Below are 26,822 nucleotides of genomic sequence, written 5' to 3' on the forward strand. Positions count from 1 at the left end.
TATATGGTTTATTTTCACCAATTTCAAATGTTGATGGTCTCTGAATAAAATTAATTATGAAGCCAGTTTCAAGCATACATAAAATCTATTCTTTGTAGAGTTTTTTGTTAGACTAGAATTCTTAAATCTATTTTCTTAAAACAAATCACCCTATTGCTATTAGGCATGAAATTAGAAAAGAAAAACAAAACTGCAGTTTTGGTAAGATTTAATTTGTCAAACTTTTTAAGAACATAAGAAATTGCCATGCTGGGTCAGACCAAGAGTCCATCAAGCCCAGCATCCTGTTTCCAACAGAGGCCAAACCAGGCCACAAGAACCTGGCAAGTACCCAAACACCAAGAAAATCCCATGCCACTGATGCAATTAATAGCAGTGGCTATTCCCTAAGTAAACTTGATTAATAGCCATTAATGGACTTCCCAAGAACTTATCCAAACCTTTTTTGAACCCAGCTGTACTAACTGTACTAACTACATCCTCTGGCAATAAATTCCAGAGCTTAATTGTGTGTTGAGTGAAAAAAGAATTTTCTCCGATTAGTCTTAAATGTGCTATTTGCTAACTTCATGGAATGCCCCCTGGTCTTTCTATTATCCGAAAGTGTAAATAACCAATTCACATCTACTCATTCAAGACCTCTCATGATCTTAAAGACCTCTATCATATCCCCCCTCAGCTGCCTCTTCTCCAAGCTGAACAGCCCTAACCTCTCCAGCCTTTTCTCATAGGGGAGCTGTTCCATTCCCTTTATCATTTTGGTTGCCCTTCCCTGTATCTTCTCCATCACAGCTATATCTTTTTTGAGATGCAGCGACCAGAATTGTACACAGTATTCAAGATGCGGTCTCACCATGGAGCGATACAGAGGCATTATGACATTTTCCGTTTTATTAACCATTCACTTCCTAATAATTCCTAACATTCTGTTTGCTTTTTTGACTGCTGCAGCACACTGAGCCTTCAATTTCAAAATATTATCCACTATGATGCCTAGATCTTTTTCATAGTTGGTAGGTCCTAATTTGGAACCTAGCACAGTGTAACTACAGCAAGGGTTATTTTTCCCTATATGCATCACCTTGCACTTATCCACATTACATTTCATCTGCCATTTGTATGCCCAGTCTTGCAAGGTCCTTCTGTAATGTATCACAATCCGCTTGTGATTTAACTACTCTGAATAATTTTGTATCATGCGCAAATTTGATAACCTCACTCATCGTATTCCTTTCCAGATCATTTATAAATATATTGAAAAGCACCGGTCCAAATACAGATCCCTGAGGCACTCCACTGTTTACCCTTTTCCACTGAGAAAATTAACCATTTAATCCTACTCTCTGTTTCCTGTCTTTTAACCAGTTTGTAATCCACAAAAGGACATCGCCTCCTATCCAATGACTTTTTAGTTTTCTTAGAAGCCTCTCAGGAGGGACTTTGTCAAATGCCTTCTGAAAATCCATGTAGAACTTGCTTCTTTTTATCAAGTTAAATACCAAACAATCTTTCCAGATCATTTCTTTATAACTGTTTTCTTTCATTTTTGCTTTACTGAGAAAAAAAAAGTATTTAGTCTGGTTTGGTGGTGTTGTCGTACGGTGATTTTCTTCTGTGCATAATTTTCAGAATTTCACAGATTAGAAACCTCTGGGGTTTTGTATTTTTTTTTTCTTTCAGTGCATGCAATTTTAGGATGACAAACCATGTGTATTGTCTTTTTTTTTCAGCTCTTTTGTTATCTCATTGAAAGAGTTTGCTAGCTCTCAAAGTGCAAATTAAACCTTTTCACTATTGTATTTCCAGTTTTCTCGGTCTAACGCCTTTTCATTTTAACGGAAGTGACTGTTCTTTACATTTCCAGTTTGAAAGGCTGTATCTCGCACTGCAGAGAACTCTAGCAAAGCATAAAGTAAAAGGAACCCGGTAAGTGAAATGACAGTGCTGCTTAAATCACACATTTACCCTAAATATGTGCTGAAACGCACAACAATATGCTTCTGTTTAAGAATCCCTTATGCATAGATCAGGAAAATTGTTTATTGCAGAGCATTTTGACATTAATATGGGAGTTTACACATTTTGTAGGCAATTTTGTAACATTGCATATAACAAAGTCGGCAAATATGTCCCTTAGTTACAGCAGTTTTGAAAGTGAGTTTATGCATGTAAGGTCACTTTTAATTGTTTATTTACTTGTTTATTTCCACAATTTCTGTTCCACTTTGGAAAGCATCCCACCAAATCTAGCCGCACAACTTATGTCTGCCGTTATGTTCACAAAACATTTTTTGTAAAAATTTACATACAGAACTTATTTTAAAACTGAAAAGTATGAGCTCTGCCACTTGAAATGCCTGTGCTCCAGCTGGATAAACTTACACTCAGACGTAGACGGGAGTCTCCCCACATATTGGGAAGGCAGTTGTGTAAAAGACCATTTTCCGGGCATAAACTTTGAAAGTTACCCTTCTGGAGGGAGAGGGGCATTTTTAAAACTGTGTTTAGGAACATGCAGCGCATTGCCTGCAGAGCTGGCTTGTTATCATTTTGCCTGTCCAACGAGCAGATAAATTTGGGTATTTCCTGCAGGCACGTAAGTCTATCCGGAGTGCGTGAGGTGTTGCAGGAGCCGGGAAGAAATTTGCACTTTTATGCGTATACTTTTTGCATTTTTCCAGAAAGCGTGTGCATACATTTTCACGGAAGATTTCTGGTGTAATTTTCAAAACAAATTTATGCCATCAAATTGTTGCGGGCTGTTCCAAACCTACCCCACTAAATGCTGAAACCATTCGGATGATTTATCTTTTCCATGACATCAGAGTTTAGCATTTTGAAAGTGAATTGGTTGACACAAAGTGCAGCTTGCATGGCCGGGCTAAGGGAACAAGAGCAGGTCAGGAATACAGCCAAATTCTTTCTGCTAGGATCATTGCTAGAGGAAAATACTGCTGAGTATTTAGTGGGAGAACTGAATGAATGGAGATAGGAACCCAGTGGGAGACACGAGTTCTGGAAACTGCAGCTGCTGGATATCTTTTTTTAAATGTGATATGTTTGGTTTTTCTTCAGAAATAGTGCTGACTGTCGGTTTGCAAGATACAATTAGAGAAAAGGAAACTAGCCATCTAATTTGGTAGACATGATATTGTTTTCAAACAAACAAGCATTTAAAAATGCCGGCTTTTGTTTATTAAACATCCATGTTCTGTATAAAGGCATCACGTCTACCCAACTAGGTTGCTGGCTTTCTTTAAATTTATTTTTTTTTGGCAGTCTACGATGGTGTGCTCTATGGGAGAAAATGGTGGATTTCTTCTTTTGATTCAATGTGCAGCCAATGAAAAAAAAACAAAAAAGGCAGCTCATGAAGTAGGACATTAAGAGGCCATTAGTGAGCTGAGCTCTAATTTTCACTTTTATGGGGAGTTGAAGATATACACCTGGGGCAACTATACAGGGAGTTTTGGGAGAAGCGGCCAACATAAACTGGAGGATCATCTTGTACAGATATAAAGCTGGGTTAAAGAAATAAAATATTCATTCCGCCCCCCCCCCCCCCTTGACTCAGTTATCTGAGAGGCGCGTTGGAAGGAATAGGATTTGTGCATATCTGTGTTCTGATTTCAGTTCAAATAAATATTGTGCAACAGCGAAAAAGCAATTACAATGAAGATTTATGCATTTTAAGGGAGTTTTATACATTATATTCAGGACTCGCATGATTGTTAGGAGTGTGCTTTACTAGGCTTTATTTTTTCCCGTAAACATTAGAATGGGAGAAAAGCCATAGTACATCAGGCCCCGTTTGTTCCCAGTTAAGCCTACTGCATTACCAGGAAAGCGTAGTAACGCCTACTCCAAGACAAGATCATTTCAGACACGCTGACCTTTGAGTAATAGAACTGCAAGTATTATAATAAACTTGCTTAACTTTATGAGCCGACCATAAAAAAAAAAAAAAAAAGATAAAAATGGTACATTTTTTTTATGAGAGCTTTTTAAGATAATGGATAAATCTGTTGACTAGATTTTCATCTCCCAAGTACCAAGCTCAAGTGTAACAGCCCAATAGGACATTCATTAGCAATAGCAATAACTAAAACAATACACAGCTTGTCATGCTATCGGAGAACTTTAGAAGCAGCACCTAGTTGGTTGCCTGGCCTCTGTCCAACCGTAGGAGAGGAGCTGAGAGAGAGGAGATGAGGTGGCCTCGTTCCAGCATTTTCTCAGGTGCCCTGCAGCTTCCTTCTGCTTTTTTAACCTTTTCAGCCCTTAGATGAGGTACAGCACCCCGGTCCTTCATTCACAGCCACCTTTAGTCAGCCATTAAAAGCTTGGGGCATGCATTAATTAGGGGATGTGCAAATATGTCAGGCTTGCCTGTGCCGAGCTGTTTGTAAAAGCCGCAGAGATACGCACGTAAATGCCACAGCGTGCACATCTCAGAGGTTTTCAAATAGGGGTGGGCGGGGCATGAAGCTGAGATGCGCACGTAAAATACTTATGCGATCCAGCACAGGCCAAGGCCCCCTGCTGCGTAACTTTACTTCTGCTATGGTGCCATGTAAGTTATAAAATAAAGATAAATAGGCAGATCTGCAGGGTTTTAAGGGTCATGGATAACTGGGGGGAGTGAAGGTTATTAAACCAGGGTGGGGGTTTTGGAAGACCTATCTATTAACTGGGCAAAATGGGAATGAACTGGTAACACTGGAAATGGCACCGGCACCTACTCCTATTTGTGCAGTAGTAGCGGCATTAGCATGCACTCGCGCACACCAAGTTAAAGTGCACATGTGCATGCAGCCGGGCTGTTTTATAACACGTGTGCCTATACGCATGCAAGTTATAGCCATGTCCCGGGGTGCAGCAGGAACGGTAACTTCAGAGGCTCTGAACATTGCCTGTACAGTATTTCCAGCCCAAGAAGCAGAAACTGGACTGAGAAACTGAATCCAGGTATATCGCACATAACGCTGCCCTTAAACCCCTAGGTCAGCCCAAAGAGCTGCATTTTTCACTTTCCCAGTTTGTGATTTCATTAACCATCCACACCCAAAAACCCTATTGGTAGGAGATACTGTTGCATTAAATCATTTTTTAAAACATTTAATCATATCTTAAAACCTTCTGTTTGACGTTTCATCCTGTTCTCATTCTAACGTCCAACCCCTTCATTGTATCGTTTTTAAAAATAAGATTTAGCACTCATGTAAAGAAATATTTTATCACTTCCTTGATCATTGAAATTGCTTTGTAAAATAATTTAACGCTGGTCATTTTCCTGAAAAGTTTTGTTTGGTTTTTTTTCCCTCTGGTCGTTTTGCAGATCACCTTTTCTTAATTTAAGTTTGCATGGATTTTGTGGAAGTTCTTTGGAAAAAGAAGATTTTGAAAAAATCGTTACAGAGCAAGCCGATGCGGCAGGTAATGATACTGTTTCAGAAAGGACCTGAAGTGCGCTGTGCAAAAGTCAGGACATAACACTGTAAATAGGATCTGCTTCAGAGGTGTGGTATACTGCGTGTTGGGAGTTCTTCTGTCTCTGAAACATTTTAAGTCACACCATGCAAAACTGTAGCGAATTACCCCACACAGTAATGGCAAAGGACATGGACAAGCCTGGCACTTCCCATTTCATTGTTCGTGATAGCCTTGATTAGCTGTTCAAAACATTTAAGGTGATTGGTTGTGTGAACCAAGAAGCAACATTCAACTCAACAAAAGGAACTGTTTACATCCTTAAAATATTGTACGAGGTGAAATGCTCAAAAGCTGCACGCGTACAAAACAGCACTTGCACGCATAAAATACAGCAGCACATGCGCGAGTGCATGCTATTTTAAAAACCGCAAATACAAGCGTAAATCAGGGTCCCCAAGTACATTTACAGAAAAAGGAGTGGGCCAGGGTGTTCCAGGGAGGGTCCAATGTTTTCGCGAGAAAATTGCTATTTTCTAAGAAATTTATGCCTGTAAATGTGGCATATGTGTACATTTACTCCTGCTCAATATCGGGAGTAAACATTGTAAAAGTAAAAAAAAAAAAAATTTACTGAGTGACATGGGGGGATTTCAGGCTGAAGAGCCAGGAGGGTCTTCATGAGCTGCAGATGAACTGGGAGACTAATTGGTAAAACTGGTTATCTCATTGCCATACACACGTTAGAAAATCCCCCGACTTATGTATGTAAAAGCCAACTAACTGGGGGGAGGGGGAGGGGGGTAAATATGAGATTTTACTCGTGTATCCCTTTAAAATTACAAATTTTAAAAAGTACAAATACGTGGGTATAGCATTTGTGCATACTTATCCGGCTAATAGCGCCTTTGATGCTGCTTAGATGGACTTATCCAGATAAGTAGCGGCACTTGTCCAGCTGTATTCGGACTTATCTGGCTAAGTAGCCACAGATGCTGCTTAGCCGGATACGTCTAAAAAGCCCAGCTTGTCCAAGTAGTGGGGTTCAGACTTATCTGGCTAAGTGCCGCTGCTTAGCCAGATAAATTAGAACTTATCTGGAAAAGTGCTCCTTTCATGGATAAGTCCAAACATACGTGCCTCGCGGTTTTTACATACGCGAGCATATGTGCACACATATGTACTCAGATTTTATAATCTGCGCACATCCAGGTAAATTTTCTAAGGAGTCACGCATGTAAACATAACACACTGTCATAGCAATTTTCAAAAGCCATTTACCCACATAAGTGCACGTAACACAAATAAATCCTATGGACAATTCAATGGCATGTGTTGTAGCAATTTTCCAAAGCCCACTTAATGCAGTTTAAGTGCACTTACATATGCAAAACCCAGTTTTAAGCAAGTAAATGCTTTTGAAAATCAGTCCCATACTCTCTGTGCACTTTTAAAATACAGTAGTACATTTGCACACGTAAATGGGTGCACATGAGCAGTTTTTAAAGTTATCCTTCCAGTTTTTAATGCAGATTTATTAGTGCAGAGTTTTGGCAGTCTGATTGATCCTGGAGAAAAAAATGGATTCTTTGCAGGTTCTGATGCATTTTATAGTATCAGCACAGTAATTATCCAAAGATGATATTGTTCATGAGCTCTCAGGACCACATCAGCCTTTTCTTCAAATACGACATATTTGGGTAACATTTTTGTTGATTCAATAAAAGGTAGAATAGCCTACAGTGAGAGATGTGCAGATTTTGTACATTGCATATTGTCACAAAGTATACAAAGCCATACAAGTATCAATATTACAATATTATATAATATTGATACTTGTACAGCTTTGTATATTTTGTGATATTTCTAAATAGTTATATAATTTGGAATTATTGTGCTATTTTATTGAGTATTGTCTGCAACTGTACTGTGTCCTGTGCATTTGTAATTTGATTAGAGGTCAAAAGGCTTTTAGGCCTAGATTCATCATTCTGCTATAATATAGGAGAATGATGAACCATGGCTAGAAAAGGGGCAGGCGTGGGGGGCGATAGTGTGCAGCCGGCCGCATTGCAGCAGTGCGGTTTCGCCCGCTGCAGTGTAGCTACACTGCACACTATCACTCCCATGACGCCACGGGGAAAGGTGGTGGTATTATCTGCAGTGCTGCCGGCGATTAATGTGTAAACATTATCCTAACACCACCCAAACCCCACCCACGCTCTTCCCCTTCCCCTAATTAGCATTTTCTCGCTGCGTTGCGGCCGGTATCACGTGTGGTAGGGCATTATCGCGTGCGATATCGGCCCATCACACAATAAAGAACACCCTGTTAGCCAAATAACTTGTGAGTTATCCAGCTGAATGCCAACTTTTGAACATGTCCAGCACTTATCCAGCTAAATTGTATCCAGATAAGTCATTATGTGGATAAAATCTAGCTGGATAACTTTGGGGTATTTCAGGAGTGTTCTAGAGTAGAGTTAATTTATCCACATAAGGGGTATTTTTACTAAACTGTGATAAGGATATAACGTGTGAAAAACATTGTTTATTGCGTGATTATAGCACACTATTCTCCCTAAAAACCTGACTCTATTAAAATGAGCTGCTTTTGCATGCATTTTGCATTCATAATTTTTTCAAATGCATGCAAAGCAGCTCATGTCCACCTGATTCTATGTAAATCAAATAACATGGCTTGCCAGAGCTGCAATATTTGTTGAAAAGTTGCCTACAATTTAGAAGCATTGAGACATTAACACACATCTTGATGCTGCGGAACTGCCAATTAAAGGAACAGGAACAGCCCAAAATACTATCAACCCCCCAATCATGTGTCCCCTCCCCCCGAGGACCTAGGTAGATCCCACCCAGCTGCCCGCCAGCTGTAGAGATAGCCCAATGGTATAAAAAAATTTGTAAAAATTGTTTTGTAAGTCATCCGGCTATGCCCCTGCCCCTTTCCCAAATCCCTCCCCTTGAACCAAAGTCACTCCCCCAATCCATCCTCCCCCCAGAATCAAACCCCCCCCATAGTGTTCTGGTGATCCAGAGGGCAGCCCTTGTGCCAGTGGGGCCCGGAGCCTTACCATATTTCTGGCCGGTCGATGCCATTTCCCAAAATGGCACTACTCAGCCTTTCCCCCATTATGTGATAGGGGTTAGGGAGTGTGGATTTGTGGGGCAGGTAGGAAACCATTCTTCTTGCTCTCCACCCTTTTTTTTTTTTGTGGGATGGGGACTGGAGGCTGCTCGCCTTGCTAATGATTTTAAAGGTGGGATCAAGAGGGATATAGTGATAGGGGTATACTACCGTATCTCCTGGTTTTTATGCGCACTGGGCTTTTAAAACCTGGCCGCTAGTTTCTTTATGATCTTTATCCTGTTGGACTCAATGCCCTCCTGGAAATAAAGTTCCACACCCCCACCAAGTTGATTCTCCCTATCATTGCCATATAATTTGTACCCTGATATAGCACTGTCCCATTGGTTATCCTCCTTCCCCCAAGACTCTGAGATGCCAGTTATGTATATCAGATCCTTCACTGCTATACACTCTAACTCTCCCATCTTACTTCTTAGACTTCTGGCATTGGCAGAACGTTTATCTCTGAATATCCTGGAAAACTTATCGGCTAAGTATCGCTGGATAAGTTTGCTGTTTTAGGGGGTTTGAGTGTGGGCCCTTTTATAATCTAATATAAAAGAACAGAAAGGAAAGTACAATAGAGACATAAGAACAATTACATGTACTAAGACAAGTGAGCCAGTTTTTTCATAGATCCCCCACGCTGATGCTTAACTTTAACCAGCTGACACATGCATTGACTGATATAGTATTTGGTTAACATCTACAATAGGTTTCCAACATTAGAGATGTTCTGAGGTGTTTAAAATAGAGCCACCAAACAATTCAACAATCCCAGAAAAATTCTGACAATTTGTCAGATTGGCTTGAATAACCTTTTATAAAGAACTAGTAAGAAAAGCATGCAGAGGCATGGCTTCAGAAATGTGGTAGGCCTGATTGATAAACTGAAGAGTAGTAAATCACCTGGACCGGATGGTATACACCCCAGAGTTCTGAAGGAACTAAAAAATGAAATTTCAGACCTATTAGTAAAAATTTGTAACTTATCATTAAAATCATCCATTGTACCTGAAGACTGGAGGATAGCAAATGTAACCCCAATATTTAAAAAGGGCTCCAGGGGCGATCCGGGAAACTACAGACCGGTTAGCCTGACTTCAGTGCCAGGAAAAATAGTGGAAAGTGTTCTAAAAATCAAAATCACAGAACATATAGAAAGACATGGTTTAATGGAACAAAGTCAGCATGGCTTTACCCAGGGCAAGTCTTGCCTTACAAATCTGCTTCACTTTTTTGAAGGAGTTAATAAACATGTGGATAAAGGTGAACCGGTAGATATAGTATACTTGGATTTTCAGAAGGCGTTTGACAAAGTTCCTCATGAGAGGCTTCTGGGAAAAGTAAAAAGTCATGGGATAGGTGGCGATGTCCTTTCGTGGATTGCAAACTGGCTAAAAGACAGGAAACAGAGAGTAGGATTAAATGGGCAATTTTCTCAGTGGAAGGGAGTGGACAGTGTTGTGCCTCAGGGATCTGTATTGGGACCCTTACTTTTCAATATATTTATAAATGATCTGGAAAGAAATACGACGAGTGAGATAATCAAATTTGCAGATGACACAAAATTGTTCAGAGTAGTTAAATCACAAGCAGATTGTGATAAATTGCAGGAAGACCTTGTGAGACTGGAAAATTGGGCATCCAAATGGCAGATGAAATTTAATGTGGATAAGTGCAAGGTGATGCATATAGGGAAAAATAACCCATGCTATAATTACACAATGTTGGGTTCCATATTAGGTGCTACAACCCAAGAAAGAGATCTAGGTGTCATAGTGGATAACACATTGAAATCGTCGGTACAGTGTGCTGCGGCAGTCAAAAAAGCAAACAGAATGTTGGGAATTATTAGAAAGGGAATGGTGAATAAAACGGAAAATGTCATAATGCCTCTATATCGCTCCATGGTGAGACCGCACCTTGAATACTGTGTATAATTCTGGTCGCCGCATCTCAAAAAAGATATAATTGCGATGGAGAAGGTACAGAGAAGGGCTACCAAAATGATAAGGGGAATGGAACAGCTCCCCTATGAGGAAAGACTAAAGAGGTTAGGACTTTTCAGCTTGGAGAAGAGACGACTGAGGGGGGATATGATAGAGGTGTTTAAAATCATGAGAGGTCTAGAACGGGTAGATGTGAATCAGTTATTTACTCTTTCGGATAGTAGAACGACTAGGGGGCACGCCATGAAGTTAGCATGGGGCACATTTAAAACTAATCGGAGAAAGTTCTTTTTTACTCAACGCACAATTAAACTCTGGAATTTATTGCCAGAGGATGTGGTTAGTGCAGTTAGTATAGCTGTGTTTAAAAAAGGATTTGATAAGTTCTTGGAGGAGAAGTCCATTACCTGTTATTAAGTTCACCTAGAGAATAGCCACTGCCATTAGCAATGGTAACATGGAATAGACTTAGTTTTGGGGCACTTGCCAGGTTCTTATGGCCTGGATTGGCCACTGTTGGAAACAGGGTGCTGGGCTTGATGGACCCTTGGTCTGACCCAGTATGGCATTTTCTTATGTTCTTATGTTCTTATGCTTTCTAGCATAGATTTACATACTGGCAGTTAGTGCTAATGGAATGTTGGTGACCACTCCATTCTAAATCAAACCCTCACTTCTTCATATTTCACTGTCTGCGGCACTGCTTCAGGATGGGAGGCAGGAAAATATACAACTTCCTCCAAGTTCTCTAACCTCAGTCTCTATTGAGTATGGGAATTGGTCATTTAATTTTCCAGGATAATACTAGAGGCCTTTCCTGAAAAGAAGCATTCAGATGTTATCATGAGATTGCTTTGGGAATGGCAAAATCTTATATATCAATTATATCATGCAGATTCTTTGACTAACTATTCATTATTATCAATGCCTCTGCATTAGGAGTGTGTGTCTACTTTTTTTTAACAAGCATGACTTTGGTGATATGACAAAATATGATTGCAATAAGAGATTGTGTGGGAGGTGTGGTGTGGGTATGGGTGTATATGTATGAAGACTAAAATCTGCCTGGTATGAATTTAGTACTTTGTAAAACTATGTATTTATATAATTTCAGGTGTTCCAGAAGACATTATAAAAGAATCGCTTGGTGAAGAACTCTTTAAAATATGTTATGAAGAAGACGAGCATGTTTTAGAGGTAGTTGGAGGGACACTGAAAGACTTCTTGAACAGTTTTAGTACTCATCTAAAGCAGACTGGCTCATGCCAAGAGGGAGAAGAAGGTGGCAGACCTGAAGAAGCCTCAATTCTTTGCCTAGAGAAAGAGCAAGACTTCCTAAACGTTTACTATTTTTTCCCTAAGAAAATAACAAGTTTAATTCTTCCCGGCATTATTAAAGCAGCAGCTTCGGTTTTATATGAAACTGAAGTAGAGGTGAGATTGATCCCAGCTGGATTCCATTGCGATGGCAGCGAATTTATCAACCAACCCTATCTTCTCTATTCGGTACAAGTGAAAAACACCAGGCCTTCATTGTCTCCATGTAAACCACAGTCCTCTGTTGCAATCCCTGCTTCTCTTTTCTGTAGAACATTTCCGTTCCACTTCATGTTTGACAAGGACATGGCTATGTTGCAGATTGGAAATGGTGTCAAGAAACTGTTAAACAGGAGAGACTTTCCAGGAAAGCCTAACTTTGAAGAGTACTTTGAAATTCTTTCTCCAAAAATAGGTTGCACTTTTAGTGGAATTATGACCATGCTAAATATGCAGTTTGTCATTAGAGTAAAGCGATGGGACAACACTGTTGAGAAATCTTCAAGGGTAAGAAAAGCATTATGACGATATTTATTATGTATTGCATTTCTCTATCTGTTCAAACCATCTTTGATAAAATTTTGGCATTTTTGCCTGCAATACAGAAACACAGTATTATTTTTTATTTTTTGCTAAAAAATTAAGGAAGATTGTGATTTTGGGTTCACCAGCAAAAAAAACAAAAAATAATGCAGATACTTTTCAAAAAACGACTGATGATTATAAAGAACGGCAGAGTTGAATTAGTGTTTCACACTTGCAATGATGCCCAGTATGATGGTCATTTAAATGAGCTGTATAGCCCTTTTCATTAGTTGTGAAATTTGTGGTGAGATAGTTGCAGTTTTCTTTTTTTTTTTTTTGTAATTAACATTTTTTATTGGATATTGTGCAACATACAAGCCATTCAAAGTAACATACAGCTGTGTCCCTAAGGACCGTATCAAAATCCAACATTACCCCTGGAAAATCTCCCTTCCTCCCCACCCCCCTACCCCCCAGCAATCACCAACAGTGCAAAGCAGTACAAAACAGTACAAAAAGCAGTACAGTTGCCAAAAGTTTCAGTTTTCTAAGTTGATTTGTTGATCAACTACCATCCGTTGACTTAAATCAAAGAGACATGTGTATTTTATTGTAGTTGATACAGAAACACGGAACTTGATGGCAGACAAAGATCATCCAGTCTGCCCATCCATATCTCTTGCCCAGCTTTATAGTCCCTTCCAATCTCTCAGAGATCTTCTATGCTTGTCACATGTTTTCTTAGATTCTGATACGATCCTTGTCTCCACCACCTCCATAGAGAAGCTGTTCCATGTGTTCTCATCCCTTTCTGTAAAGAAATACTTCCTTAGATTACCCTTGAGTCCAGCTCCTGTCACCCTCATCCCCTGACCTCTTATTTCAGAGCTTCTTTTCTATTGAAAGAAGCTCACCTCCTGTGCATTCATGCCTTGGAGGTAGTTAAATGTCTTGATCATATCTCCCCTTTCCCTCCTTTCCTCAAGGGTATAAATATTTAGATCTTTAAGTCTGTCCCCATATGTTTTATAATGAAGACCATTGACCATTTTGGTAGCTGCCCCTTGGACCGACTATTTGGTTTATATCCTTTGAAGGTGCAGTCTCCAGAATTGTACACAGTACTCCAAATGAGATTTTGTTAGAGACTAAGAGGCATTATCACTTTTTATTTTTTCTGCTGGCTGTTCCTCTCCATGTGTACCCAAGCACACGTTCCACTCTATTTTGTGCACAAAAGACCCTCTCCCCTATACTTTATTTCTCCATTGAGTTTTTACTTTGGTTTTTTAGCATTATATTTTTAGCTGCCAAATGTTGTATCATTGCTCAAGCTTCACTTGGGTTTATTTAAAAGAAAGTAAGCAAGGCACTGGTGATTAGGGATGTACATTCGTTTGCAACGAAATAGGAAATAAAGAAGGTATTTTTTTAAGATGACATGGGCCATCCATTGCTCCTACCATGTGACAGGGGCCAACCAATGTCACCGGTAGCCCCCGTCACATGGTAAGATCAAAGAGCCACCGGTGCCATTTTAATTACTGGCAGCCGACGGCCCGCGAGGGGGAGAATGCTCCCGGGACCCCCGCTGGACCACCAGGGACTTTCGGCAAGTCTTGGGGGGGGGGGACGGTGGGGGGGGCTTGTAATTCATTAAATTTGAAGGGTTGGGGTGGGTTTGGGGTTTTGTTTTTTTACTGGTGATATCTTCTTTAAGCTAATGAATATTTTTGGATAGAAGCTTCCAGGACAACTAAGATCCTGCAACATTGTCCAAAGAAGGAACCATGATTGACCCAAAAGTTAACATTTTTCAAATATTGTTCACCTAATGAAAGTTCTCACCTCTATACTTTGGTTTTATTTTAACAATTTTTCTTTTTTGCATGATAATAGAGTATTTACTTTCTTATTCATAAAAGTCACAAACTCTACTGCAGCTTCTGGTATTCACAATTTATCTCCAAGTGCCACAGAATATTATATATAAACTATGCATGTACATATTTTCAGAAATATAAGCAGGCAGACAGGCTAATTGATCTATTCAGTGTGCTGTGGCAATCATAAAAAAAAAAAACCTAACAAACAGAATGTTAGCAATTATTAGGAAGGGAATGGCAATGTCACAATGCCTCTGTATCGCTCCCTGATGAGACCGCATCTTTGAATACTGTGCACATTTCTGGTCACTGCATCTCAAAAAAGATATAGTTGCATTGGAGAAAGTGCAGAGAAGGGCAACCAAAATGATAAAGGGCATGGAATGACTCCCCATTGAGGAAAGGTTAAAGAGGTTAGGGCTGTTCAGCTTGGAGAAGAGACAGCTGAGGGGAGATATGATAGAGGTCTACAATAATGAAAGAACTTGAACGGGTAAATGTGAATTGTTATTTACTTTTTCAGATAATAGAAGGACTAGGGGACACTCCATGAAGTTAGCAAGTAGCACATTTAAAACAAATCAGAGAAAAAGCTTTTTCATTCAATGCACATTTAAGCTCTGGAATTCAGTATCAGAGATGTGGTTAAGGCAGTTAATGTAGCTGCATTAAAAAAAGGTTTTGACAAGTTCCTGGAGGAAAAGTCCATAAACCGTTATTAAGGTGGAGTTGCAGAAATCCTCTGCTTATCCCTGGGATAAGCAGCATGGCAACTTTCTACCCTTTGGGATCCTGCCAGGTATTTGTGATCTGGATTGGCCACTGTTGGAAACAAGATACTGGGCTTGATGGATCTTTGGTCTGACCCAGTATGGTAAGTCTTATGTTATGTTCTTATTTTGAATAAATAGCAATCTATATATTTAAAAGGCTTGTGTTGGTTGGTCGATCAGTCACACTCTCGTGTCTGTCTGTGGCACCCAGAAGAGTAGAAGGCGCACTGTACAGAGACAATATGCTCTGCCTGGAAATCACTGTCACGCACACACATAGACACACAGAAACATAGTCACAGACAGACACACACCAGCAGATACACTCTTACACAACACAGGCACATATACACACACACAAAAGCAGAAGCACATACACAGGCATAGGCTGTGACACCCCCACGCAGCACCCCCAGGCAAGGCACCCCCACCCAGATAAAGGCTGTTATTGACCAGACAATCTGAGTTTTGCTAGGTAATGTTCATTAATAAGCTCTGACTCTCATGCTTCTACACACAGGGCCAGCAGGTAGAGGCACATGCATATAGGTACACGCAAGCTTGCACAAGTGTGCAGAAGCATGCACAGGCTCGCACAGACACATACACATGCAGGCACTGGCAGACTCACACACACAGAGGCACATGCAGACAGACATACGTAGGCTCTTTTAAACACACCCACACGCACAGGCATAGGCACACACACACACACACCCAGGTTGTTATAGATCAGACTACCCGAGCAATGCCAGGCACTTTTCGCTAGTTTGTATACAGTATACACATTGAAGAAATATTCAGAATTTCATTTAAAATAAAACAAAGGAGACATGTAAAACAATGTCCTTGTATCCATATTTAATTTAGTCTGTAACAGGGTTATTTATCAAATCGTGTTATGGCATTTTTGCATGCGTTAAGCGCCTTTAACGCATGTGAAAATGCCTTACCCCATGCGAAAACACCTTAACGCATGTGATTGCACCATAACGTATGGTGTGATGCAAATCAGAAAAAGAGGAGGAGTTAGGGGTGGGAGTGGGCTGGATTCACCATTTTGCGAAGCCCTATTGCATGGCTTTAACTACACCTTTTTCAGAAATGTTAAGCTGTTTGATAGGGCACATTGTGATGTTTTTGCCCATGCTGGTTTTAGTTGTTTTAAAGCTCCTGGAGAGCCAGCCTAGGTATCAGGGCCTGTCAGAGAGAGAGAGGGAGGGAGGGAGAGAGTGAGAGAGAGAGAACTTAGCCATAGTGCCCTCACACCAGATAGGAATTTATATCTTATGGGAAGTCCACCTAGTAATTCGAGGTGAGGTTCAGGTATTAGTGTAGGGGTTAGGGGTTAGGGGCCATTTTGACATTCAAAGTGAGACGTACGAACAAAATAGTGCTTTCTTGTGAAGATATGATGACCTTCGGAGTGAGGAAACTCTCTCTTTCTCTCTCTCTCTCTCTCTCTCCCCCCCCCCTCCCCTCAGTGGCCCTGAAAGTAAACATGGTCCTCCCCCCCCCCCCCACACCAGTGGTTGTGTCTAGGAAATACCACAATTCTGGCTTTTATCTCAAAGTTATATCACAATTTGTGGTAACTTAGTGCTTTGCATATGTATTAGCACAAATTGCGATAAACTGCCTATTACCATAAAACATGCCCCTTTTTTCTATCGCATGCGATATTTAGTGCATTTTGATAAATCCAGGCCTAAGTTTGTAAATATAATATATAATCTGTTAAGGAAGGTTAGAGATGACAGAAAAGGGGGAGGAGTACCTTTTTTTGTCAATTATTAAAGCAAATGATATGTAGGAGGGTGGGAAAAGGAGGAGGCATTGTGAGTCATTTTATAAAGAGGCCATGGCACTTTCATATACACCAGTCTGGTCTACAGACCTCCGACTCAGATAGAAGAACAGGACAGAGATCTGGCAGAAGACATCCAATAGGTGGGAATGAGGGGAGAAGCACTGTTGGTTGGAGACTTTAACCTGCTGGATATGGATTGGAATATTCCATCTGCAGAACTGATAAGTAGCAGAGATATTGTGGATGCCCTTCAAGGGACTTTCATAAAGAAATGGTAATGGAACTCATGAGAGGAGAGGCAATATTGGGCCTGGTACTCAGAAATGGATACAGTGTCAATAATGTCCTGGTAAGTGGCCACCTGAACTTCAGTGACATTATGTTATTTATTTATTTATTGATTAAGATACTTATAATCTGCCATTTACCAAAGAATGGATTACAGCCTATTTAAAACAATCAATAGAATCGTCAATTAAAATACAAGATACATATTAAAAGCTTCCTTAAATAACAAACTCTTCAGAACTTTACAAAAACATTTATAATTGGAAATGAAGATTATCAGGGAGGGTATTCCATAAAAATGGAGCAACCAAAGAAAAAGCATGGGCACTCATACGGTGGAGTTTGGCAGATTTTGCCTCAGGCAGTGATAGCAGTTGCTTATTACTATATCTTAAAGAGCACTGCAACTGATGCAGTGGAAGACCTTTTTTAAATAGGATAAGGGCCATAAATCACGCGAACAAACACAAGAATTACCGGCATGGTTAAAAGGGGAAGTGAAAGAAGCTATTTTAGCCAAAAGATCTTCATTCAAAAATTGGAAGAAGGATCCAACAGAAGAAAATAGGATAATGCATAAACATTGGCAAGTTAAATGTAAAACATTGATAAGACAAGCTAAGAGAGAATTTGAAAAGAAGTTGCCCATAGAGGCAAAAACTCACAGGAAAAACTTTTTTAAATATATCCGAAGCAGAAAGCCTGTGAGGGAGTCAGTTGGACCGTTAGATGATCGATGGGTTAAACTGGCACTTAGAGAAGATATCGCGGAAAGATTAAATGATTTCTTTTCTTCGGTGTTTACTGAAGAGGATGTTGGGGAAGTACCCGTACTGGAGAAGGTTTTCATGGGTAATGATTAAGATGGACTGAACCAAATCACGGTGAACCTAGAAGATGTGGTAGACCTGATTGACAAACTTAAGAGTAGTAAATCACCTGGACCGGATGGTATACACCCCAGAGTTCTGAAGGAACTAAAAAATGAAATTTCAGACCTATTAGTAAAAATGTGTAACCTATCATTAAAATCATCCATTGTACCTGAAGACTGGAGGATAGCTAATGTAACCCCCATATTTAAAAAGGGCTCCAGGGGTGATCTGGGAAACTACAGACCGGTTAGCCTAACTTCAGTGCCAGGAAAAATAGTGGAAAGTGTTCTAAACATCAAAATCACAGCACATATAGAAAGACATGGTTTAATGGAACAAAGTCAGCATGGCTTTATCAAGGCAAGTCTTGCCTCACAAATCTACTTCACTTTTTTGAAGGAGTTAATAAACATGTGGATAAAGGTGAACTGGTAGATGTAGTGTACTTGGATTTTGAGAAGGCATTTGACAAAGTTCCTCATGAGAGGCTTCTAGGAAAAGTAAAAAGTCATGAGATAGGTGGTGATGTCCTTTCGTGGATTACAAACTGGCTAAAAGACAGGAAACAGAGAAGGATTAAATGGACAATTTTCTCAGTGGAAGGGAGTGGGCAGCGGAGTGCCTCAGGGATCTGTATTGGGACCCTTACTTTTCAATATATTTATAAATAATCTGAAAAGAAATACGACGAGTGAGGCAATCAAATTTGCAGATGATACAAAATTGTTCAGAGTAGTTAAATCACAAGCAGATTGTGATAAATTGCAGGAAGACCTTGTGAGGCTGGAAAACTGGGCATCAAATAGCAGATGAAATTTAATGTGGACAAGGGCGAGGTGATGCCTATAGGGAAAATAACCTATGCTATAGTTACACAGTGTTAGGCTCCATATTAGGTGCTACCATTCAAGAAAGAGATCTAGGCATCATAGTGGATAACACATTGAAATTGTCGGTTCAGTGTGCTGCGGCAGTCAAAAAAGCAAACAGAATGTTGGGAATTATTAGAAAGGGAATGGTGAATAAAACGGAAAATGTCATAATGCCTCTGTATCCCTTCATGGTGAGACCGCACCTTGAATACTGTGTACAATTCTGGTCGCCGCATCTCAAGAAAGATATAATTGCAATGGAGAAAGTACAGAGAAGGGCTACCAAAATGATAAGGGGAATGGAACAGCTCCCCTATGAGGAATGACTAAAGAAGTTAGGACTTTTTAACTTGGAGAAAAGACGGCTGAGGGGGGATATGATAGAGGTGTTTAAAATCATGAGAGGTCTAGAACGGATAGATGTGAATCGGTTTTGTTTTGTTTTGTTTTTGTTTTTTTTTTAAATTTCTTTATTGGATTTTTTGAATTATACAAACACAACAGAACATATGTTATATCAACAATAAACATAGAGGGATCGATTTTGTAAATTTGCGCGATCGCATACTTTTGTTTGCACAGCAGCCTCGGAGGGAACTTTCCTTCGCCCTCCCCCCACCTTCCCCTCCCTTCCCCTACCTAACCCACCCCCCCCCGGCCCTATCTAAACCCCCCTCCCTTTACCTTTGTTCCACGATTTATGCCTGCTAAAAGCGATTTACGCCTGCTAAAAGCTGGCGCGCCTTTACCCGACTCGGAGGCCTCGACCAAGCCCCCGGGCTGGCGCCACGCCTCCGGCCCCGCCCCGCAAAGCTGTGCCACGCCCCCGAAACGCAGCGTCATTTTAGACGTGCCCCCGACATGCCCCTTTTAGAAAGCCACAGGACTTACGCGCGTCCCGGGGCTCTGCGCGTGCCGGTGGCCTATGCAAAATAGGCGCGCCGGCGCGCGAGGGCCCTGCGCGCATAAATCTGGCTGGATTTACGCGTGCAGGGCGTTTAAAATCCGCCCCAGAGTCTATAGCGTTCTCCCTATCATTGCCAATCCAATGGCCTGAGTACCCTCCCTCCCCCCTAGAGCAAGCAGAGTAAGATTACATCCTGGAATCTAGGATATCATTGTTCGGGATGTTGCTTCATATGTGGTAGCGGTAAGTCACGTGATTAAGTCTCTCATGGAATGTGGTAACTGCTGCCAGTATCTCTGCCAGATCCCCTCCCATTGGCTTTTTGCCTTCACCGATTTGACATCCACTGTCATGTATTCAAACTGTAATAGCATATTCAAACGGTTCTTCCAATGGGCCAATTGTGGTTTATCAACCGTGATCCAGCCAGCCATTATTGTCTGTACACCCGTCAACAAAGCTTTGCCCAGAAACTGTTTATCATGTTCTGGAAGTGATTCCAGTCCGTCACTGAAGAGTCAAAAAAGGCAGACTTTCGGATCTCTGGGTACTGTCTGTCCTAAAATATGCCCCAAGTCCTGTAATAATTCAGTCCAAAATTGTGTTATCACTTCACACTCCCATAGGCAATGGAAAAAAGATCCCTTTCCCACTTGGCATTTCAAACATCTATCAGAATCACATAATTTCGCTGCATACATCCATGTGCGGGACATATACATACAATGTGTGAATCGGTTTTTTACTCTTTTGGATAATAGAAAGACTAGGGGGCACTCCATGAAGTTAGTATGTGGCACATTTAAAACTAATCGGAGAAAGTTCTTTTTCACTCAATGCACAATTAAACTCTGGAATTTGTTGCCAGAGGATGTGGATAGTGAAGTTAGTATAGCTGTGTTTAAAAAAAGGATTGGATAAGTTCTTGGAGGAGAAGTCCATTACCTGCTATTTATTAAGCTGACTTAGATGATAACCACCGCTATTACTAGCAACGGTAACATGGAATAGACTTAGGTTTTGGGTACTTGCCAGGTTCTTATGGCCTGGATTGGCCACTGTTGGAAACAGGATGCTGGACTTGATGGACACTAGGTCTCACCCAGTATGGCATGTTCTTATGTTCTTAAGAATCTTAAATTTCACCCATTGCTCAATTAACAACCAGTGCAGCTGATACAGAACTGGTGAAATATGATTCTCTTAGGGGCCGATTATAAAAGCCCAACACATGCAAATCCCGGGAGATATGTGCATGACTGGGTCGTACGCGCCGAGCGCATTTTCCAAGCACCCTGACCATGTGCATATCTGCCGTTACATGAGGAAGTGCCAGGTCTTTGAAAAAGGGCGGGCCAGGGGTGGGGTAGGGGCCATCCCACTGAACTGGACACTGGCAGTCAGCCGACACACAGAAGCTACTACTGCTCCCGAGGGCAAGTAAGTAGCCAAGAAATAATAAAAAAAAAAGGTAGTTGGGGGGGTGGGGTTAGAGATCGGGGAGGAGAGAGGAAGGATAGGTAGGGAGTCCGTTCCTTTTTTGGAACGGACTGGGAAGGAACTGGGGAAGGACAAAAAGGACACATATCATAAAAACCACCTGTTGAACTCAGTGCCTTGAGTACCAGTGCTACGTCAGTCGAAACCACAGGTTCAAAAACAAACACTGGCCTTGGTCCCCACCTTCTGAAAACAAATCCAGTCCTAGGAGAGACGTCTCCAAAGAGGGGGGTCAGGTTAGAAATCTTGGCCTCACAAAATTGTTCAAAGGAAGAAAGAACTAAAACTTCCTCAGTTATTACCTCAGGGAACTCCAGTAAGCGGTTAACTAATTGAAATGTCATGAGGGCGATTAATTGTCCCTGTAACTTAGAAGTATAATAAACCCATCATTGGGCCCCAAATTGCTTTCTGTAGCTAGCCCGTGCTAATTGATAATCCATTTTTGACTCTGGCATTTTGTGCTTTCTCCAAAAGTGTTCTTTCCTCCTCCTCTCTCTTTCCAGAGTAAAGCGAGAGCCAGTAAAACCATGGGACTCATCAACGGGTAACATTCTTACGGTTTTTACTGAAGCCACCTTATCAACTGTAGAAGTCCACAAATCTGACAATGAATCAGCCCTGACAGTTAAAGAATTGTCTTTAAGCTGGTCCTTATTTAGATGCCACTCTTCTCTAAACTTAACATCTACCTCTCCTCTTGTTTGATAAAAATAAAACTTGAACCTCCCTGAAATCCCAAATCCACTAATGGGCTAAACCTAAAAGAGATCAAGGAATGGTCTGAACAAGGGACCTCCACTAAGTTTAACTCAGTCACAATATTAAGAGCTAAAAAAGCACTTGAAACCAATAGCAAATCTAATGTGTGTCCTGCCTTATGTTTCAGTGAATTCATCACCTGAGATAAGCCTATCGTATCAATTGTTGTAAGGAACTCCCTAACTAAAGGGTTTAAAAAATTAGCAACCTGATTATTAAAATCCCTTAAATAAATAATAACAAATTAGGGAAACGTAAACGATGTAATAAAATCAAAAGCGTATCCAAAGATAACCTGGATAGGCCAAGTGGGTGATAAAGTGCACCATAAGTCCAGTTCCTACATGAAATAACCATATTCTCCCCCCTCCTCACCCAATTTATGAGGCAGAATTTTTGCCAACAACTTCTCATTAAAAAACACCGTAACCCCACCACCCCAGCATCCCCCTCTAGCATGTTGTAAATAAGAGTCCCCGAGGGGGGCACATCTGATTCAAACTACAAGCATCAGCCTCTGTATGTCATGTTTCCGTAATAAAAATTAAATCTGGACATCTTTTCAAAACTAGAGTAAGAATCAAGTCCCCTTTATTCCTCACTGACAATGCATTAATGTTCATAATCTTTAAAAAAAATGTACTTTATCATAATTCCTATCACCATTTAAGGATCTTAAATTAGTCAATTGAGTATGACCTCTCCCACTACTATGAAAAGCCAGATGTGTATTTCACCCTACCTGAAATTACAGGGATTGAAGCCATTAGTGATCTTTCAAAAGAAACAGAAATAAGAAACTTAAAACTATCCTAGCCAACATAACAAATAAAATAATTAATTAACAGCCAATGGTTGGTATGGTTTGATATAATGGCCAAGGCGGAGCGAAATCACAAAAAGCTCAAAGTCCTGGATTTCAAATATACTGATGTTGATAAAATTGGGAAGCACCTTGAGGAAGAGCTGGTAGACTGGGGGGACAAAGGTGAAGTAGAAGAACAGTGGGATAAACTAAAAGGAGCTATAATAATGACAACAAATCTTTATGTAATAAAAATAAGAAGAAAAGAAAACCGATATGTTTCTCCAAAGAGATGGTTGGAAAAATTAAGGCAAAAAGATCACCTCTCCCACCTCTGCCCATGCCTGTGACCGTACCCTCACTGGCTACACAGCTGTCTGCTAGGAAACTACACTGACTCTGGACTTTTACCCTACAAACCCTACACAAAGCCAACTAGGCAGCCAAACATTTTCGGACCTTCATCGAAGACCTGGCCCATCTTTTAGGCCTGGCCGGAAGGTGTGGTTGAGCACGTGGTTTATCCGCTTGAAACTACCATCTATGTGTCTCGCTCCCCGCTTCATCTGTCCATTTCCGATTCTCTGCCATGTAGGCTCTGTATCTTACCAGCTTCAACTCCCATCCTCCCTTAAAATTCACAATGCCTCCGCCGCATGCCACCAGGTCCATCCTCACTCGTGGCCTCTGCCTCCAAGTCTATGCCGCCAAATCTACGCCGCCCTACGCGGCAGGGGGGTTTGACCCGGCGCAAAGCCACAGCCCTTCCAGGCCGGGCCCTCCCTAGGCGTGTGGCCCCGCCTCCTGCTGGCAGTTAAAGGGTCAGCCTCAATTGTTCACAGTCCAGCCCTTGGATGACTTGAGGAACCTGGAACTATTTCAGGGAACCTCCTCTTCCTGTCCTTTGACTTGGCAACGAGTCTGCTTCGCTCTGGTGAAGGCTTCTGAGCTGCATTGGTGTCTTGCGTCTTGTTCCTGCCGTCCGAGTCCCATTCCTGCCTTCTGAGTCCCGTTCCTGCCTTCCGAGTCCTATCCCTGCTCCAGCTCCCATCTTTGGTTCCTGCGGACGGATCTTCTGGCTTCTGACCTCTGACTGGCTTTCGGTGATTCTTCTCGCTTCGACCTTGGACTGGCTATCGGTGGCTCTCTGGCTTCTGATCTTGGACTGACTTTAGATGACTCTTCCGGCTGCTACCCAACTGTCTTCACAGGGGCCCACCTAAGACCAGCAGGCCCTTTCTAGTATTTATGGACACTGTAAGGTGAATGTTTTCACCTGAGCAAAATGTAGATCTCATATCATAAAACAATGCTGGATGAATGCTATGTTTCTCTTACCTTGCTCTCCAGAAACATTGGCCTGGAAGGGCTTGAACCTTTAGATCTTAGAAATTGAGCAGAGTGAGGCCTGGCTAATAGAGGATGGGGAACCACTAGCCATGGTAAAACTCTGCGGTATTCTGCCAGAGAGGGTTGCTGTGCTGAGGCAGCGATTGCCTAACTCTCAGCATCCAGAAATGGGTAAAAAGAGAATAAGGAAAAAAAATAAATCCTTGATTTACTATTAGGGTTCATTCTCAAACTGGATTTTTTTCAGTGTTGTGCCTGTGAGAGAATTGCTAGTCCTCACAATAAGAGTTAAGTTTTACCTGCAAAGATGGCCTTCCTGTTTTGTGATGCAATCTGTAGGTAATTTCAGTCAGGCTGATTATTTAACCCAGGGGTCTACAGACTTGATCCTTGAGGCTGCAACCCAGTCAGACTTTCAGGATTGCCATGGTGAATATGAATGAAGTCTTTTTGCATGCACTGCCTCCATTGTATCCAGAAAGATCTCATACATATTCATTGTGGCAATCTGGAAATCCTGACTGGGTTGCAGCCCTTGAGGACTGTGTTTGGGGAGCCCTGGCTTAACTTAATAGTTATGCTTGAAAAGCCCCAGGAAAACAGAAACGGAAGCAAAAGTGATGCCTACTTCCCAAACCCAAGCAAGGTTCACCCCCTATTAAGGGTGATAGAAGTGCTGATTGCCCCTCTGCTAAGAAACTGCCAAGTTACCCAGTTCTGCGAGGGAGACTTTTTGGCCAGTCCTGGTTTATGAACTTATGTCCCAATGCAGTGTGGTATTTGTAGTCCCTGCTTTTAACTATTGAATTCAGTGCTGCAGGTCCCATAATGCATCTGCATGGGGTTTTCAGAAATCCAAAACTGGCCTAAAATCTCCATCCTGAAACTGGATGACTTGGCAACTGTCCCTCTATGAATAAAAGATCAGAAACTGATCTGATAAAACTTTTTTTTTTTTTTTTTTGCTGCTTTGTGGAATTGGACAGGAAACGGAGTGTGTGGCTGCTTCCTTTCAGTCAGAACATTTCTCTGGTTTTATCCAAAAGCTACAGACAGATCTGTCCCCAGCACTGTGACAGAAGGTAAAGGACAAATATTGTTATGATATTTATTTGACCTTTACTAACTCCCTGAAGTAAGTTATAAAGACTTTCCATTTCCTTATAAACTGTTAGAAACCTGTAGTAACAGGATGGAGACTGTCTTAAAGGCCAGCAGGCCCAAACCTTTAAACTTTATTTTTTTCTCTTTAATAAAGTACATATTAAACCCTATCTCTATGTGGAGCGCATTTCTGTTTTTGCTGCTTTCCTCGTCGCCCCTGGCTAATCTCTCACAGTGCCTTCAGCAAAGGCCTTTGAAAAACAGGCCTTGCTGTGTATCTTCATAGTGAAGACTTACAGAGCAATGTTCCCTTCTTCTTGCATGGTTATAACATGTAACTTAACTAGGATGGCAAAAATCTTAAAATGGCCTTTCAGTGGTAACGGTAAGTAGAAAGGAATGCAGGACACTGGCAGACATTAAAACTGATGATGTCACTAAAAGAAATAGCCATCATGTGCTTGTTGCTGCGTTGTATTGTGCTATAAATGAATGTGGAGCAGTGCGGTTATTTTTCCACCAAGCAAGCCTTTCAGCAGCCATGCATAAGAAACACACAGGTCTCATTTTTACCAAGCATTGTGTATAGTCAAGATGCTTACTTTAAATAATGCACTATATTGGGAATGGCACTTGGTAATTTACTAAACAATTCTTAAGGTGTATACATTAGAGAGCAGTAAGAGCAGTTTATTTTGAGCTGTTTGGCAAAAAAAAGTCTCTCTGATATTTATTTTATTTTTCCACAGAAGAGATCCATAGTGGTGTACAGAGCTAATGGCTTTCATTATTTTGCAGGTCATGGATCTCAAAGGTCAGATGATCTACGTTTTTGAATCCAGTGCCATCTTGTTCTTGGGATCTCCCTGTGTGGGCAGACTGGAAGACTTCACGGGACGCGGGTTGTACCTTTCAGACATCCCAATTCACAATGCCCTGAGGGATGTTGTTTTGATAGGAGAACAAGTCAGAGCTCAAGATGGACTGAAGAAAAGGTTAGGAAAGCTTAAAACTACTCTTGAGCAGGCCCATCAAGCCCTGGAAGAGGAGAAGAAGAAGACAGTAGATCTTTTGTTCTCCATTTTTCCTGGTGAAGTTGCTCAGCAGCTGTGGCAGGGACAAGTTGTGCAAGCCAAGAAATTTAATAATATCACAATGCTTTTCTCTGACATTGTAGGATTCACCGCAATCTGCTCCCAGTGCTCACCTATGCAGGTTATCACCATGCTTAATGAACTCTATACTCGTTTTGATTACCAGTGCGGAGAACTAGACGTATACAAGGTAGAGGAAATCTTATTTTGTGGCTTTCTGCTAGAAGGGGAAGGGATGGTCCAGACTGTGTTGAAATCTAGAACAAGCGGCTTTTGAAAAAAAATAATTTTACATATTTGGTACTTACATTGTTGACATTTTGAATTACCATAAAGAGTGATTAGAGAGTGGTACATGGTGATGTATCTGGGTAAATTGGTTGTCTGGACACACACACCCCCTTTTAAACAGCTAAAAGTGTGT

General features: G+C 41.1%; 1 protein-coding gene across 5 annotated transcripts in view; it reads left to right on the forward strand.

The window, feature by feature from the left end:
- GUCY1A1 (guanylate cyclase 1 soluble subunit alpha 1) overlaps positions 1–26,822 on the forward strand; it is a 94,292-nt gene that overhangs the window by 18,441 nt on the left and 49,029 nt on the right. For all 5 annotated transcript variants that reach the window (XM_029614115.1, XM_029613953.1, XM_029613784.1 and 2 more), the window contains 4 exons: positions 1,865–1,926; positions 5,339–5,436; positions 11,645–12,354; positions 26,103–26,588. In XM_029614115.1, coding sequence (XP_029469975.1) covers positions 1,865–1,926; positions 5,339–5,436; positions 11,645–12,354; positions 26,103–26,588 — 1,356 coding nt within the window. The remainder of the gene's footprint in view (positions 1–1,864; positions 1,927–5,338; positions 5,437–11,644; positions 12,355–26,102; positions 26,589–26,822) is intronic.

Source organism: Rhinatrema bivittatum, chromosome 1 (assembly GCF_901001135.1).
Source record: "Rhinatrema bivittatum chromosome 1, aRhiBiv1.1, whole genome shotgun sequence".
NCBI lineage: Eukaryota > Metazoa > Chordata > Amphibia > Gymnophiona > Rhinatrematidae > Rhinatrema > Rhinatrema bivittatum.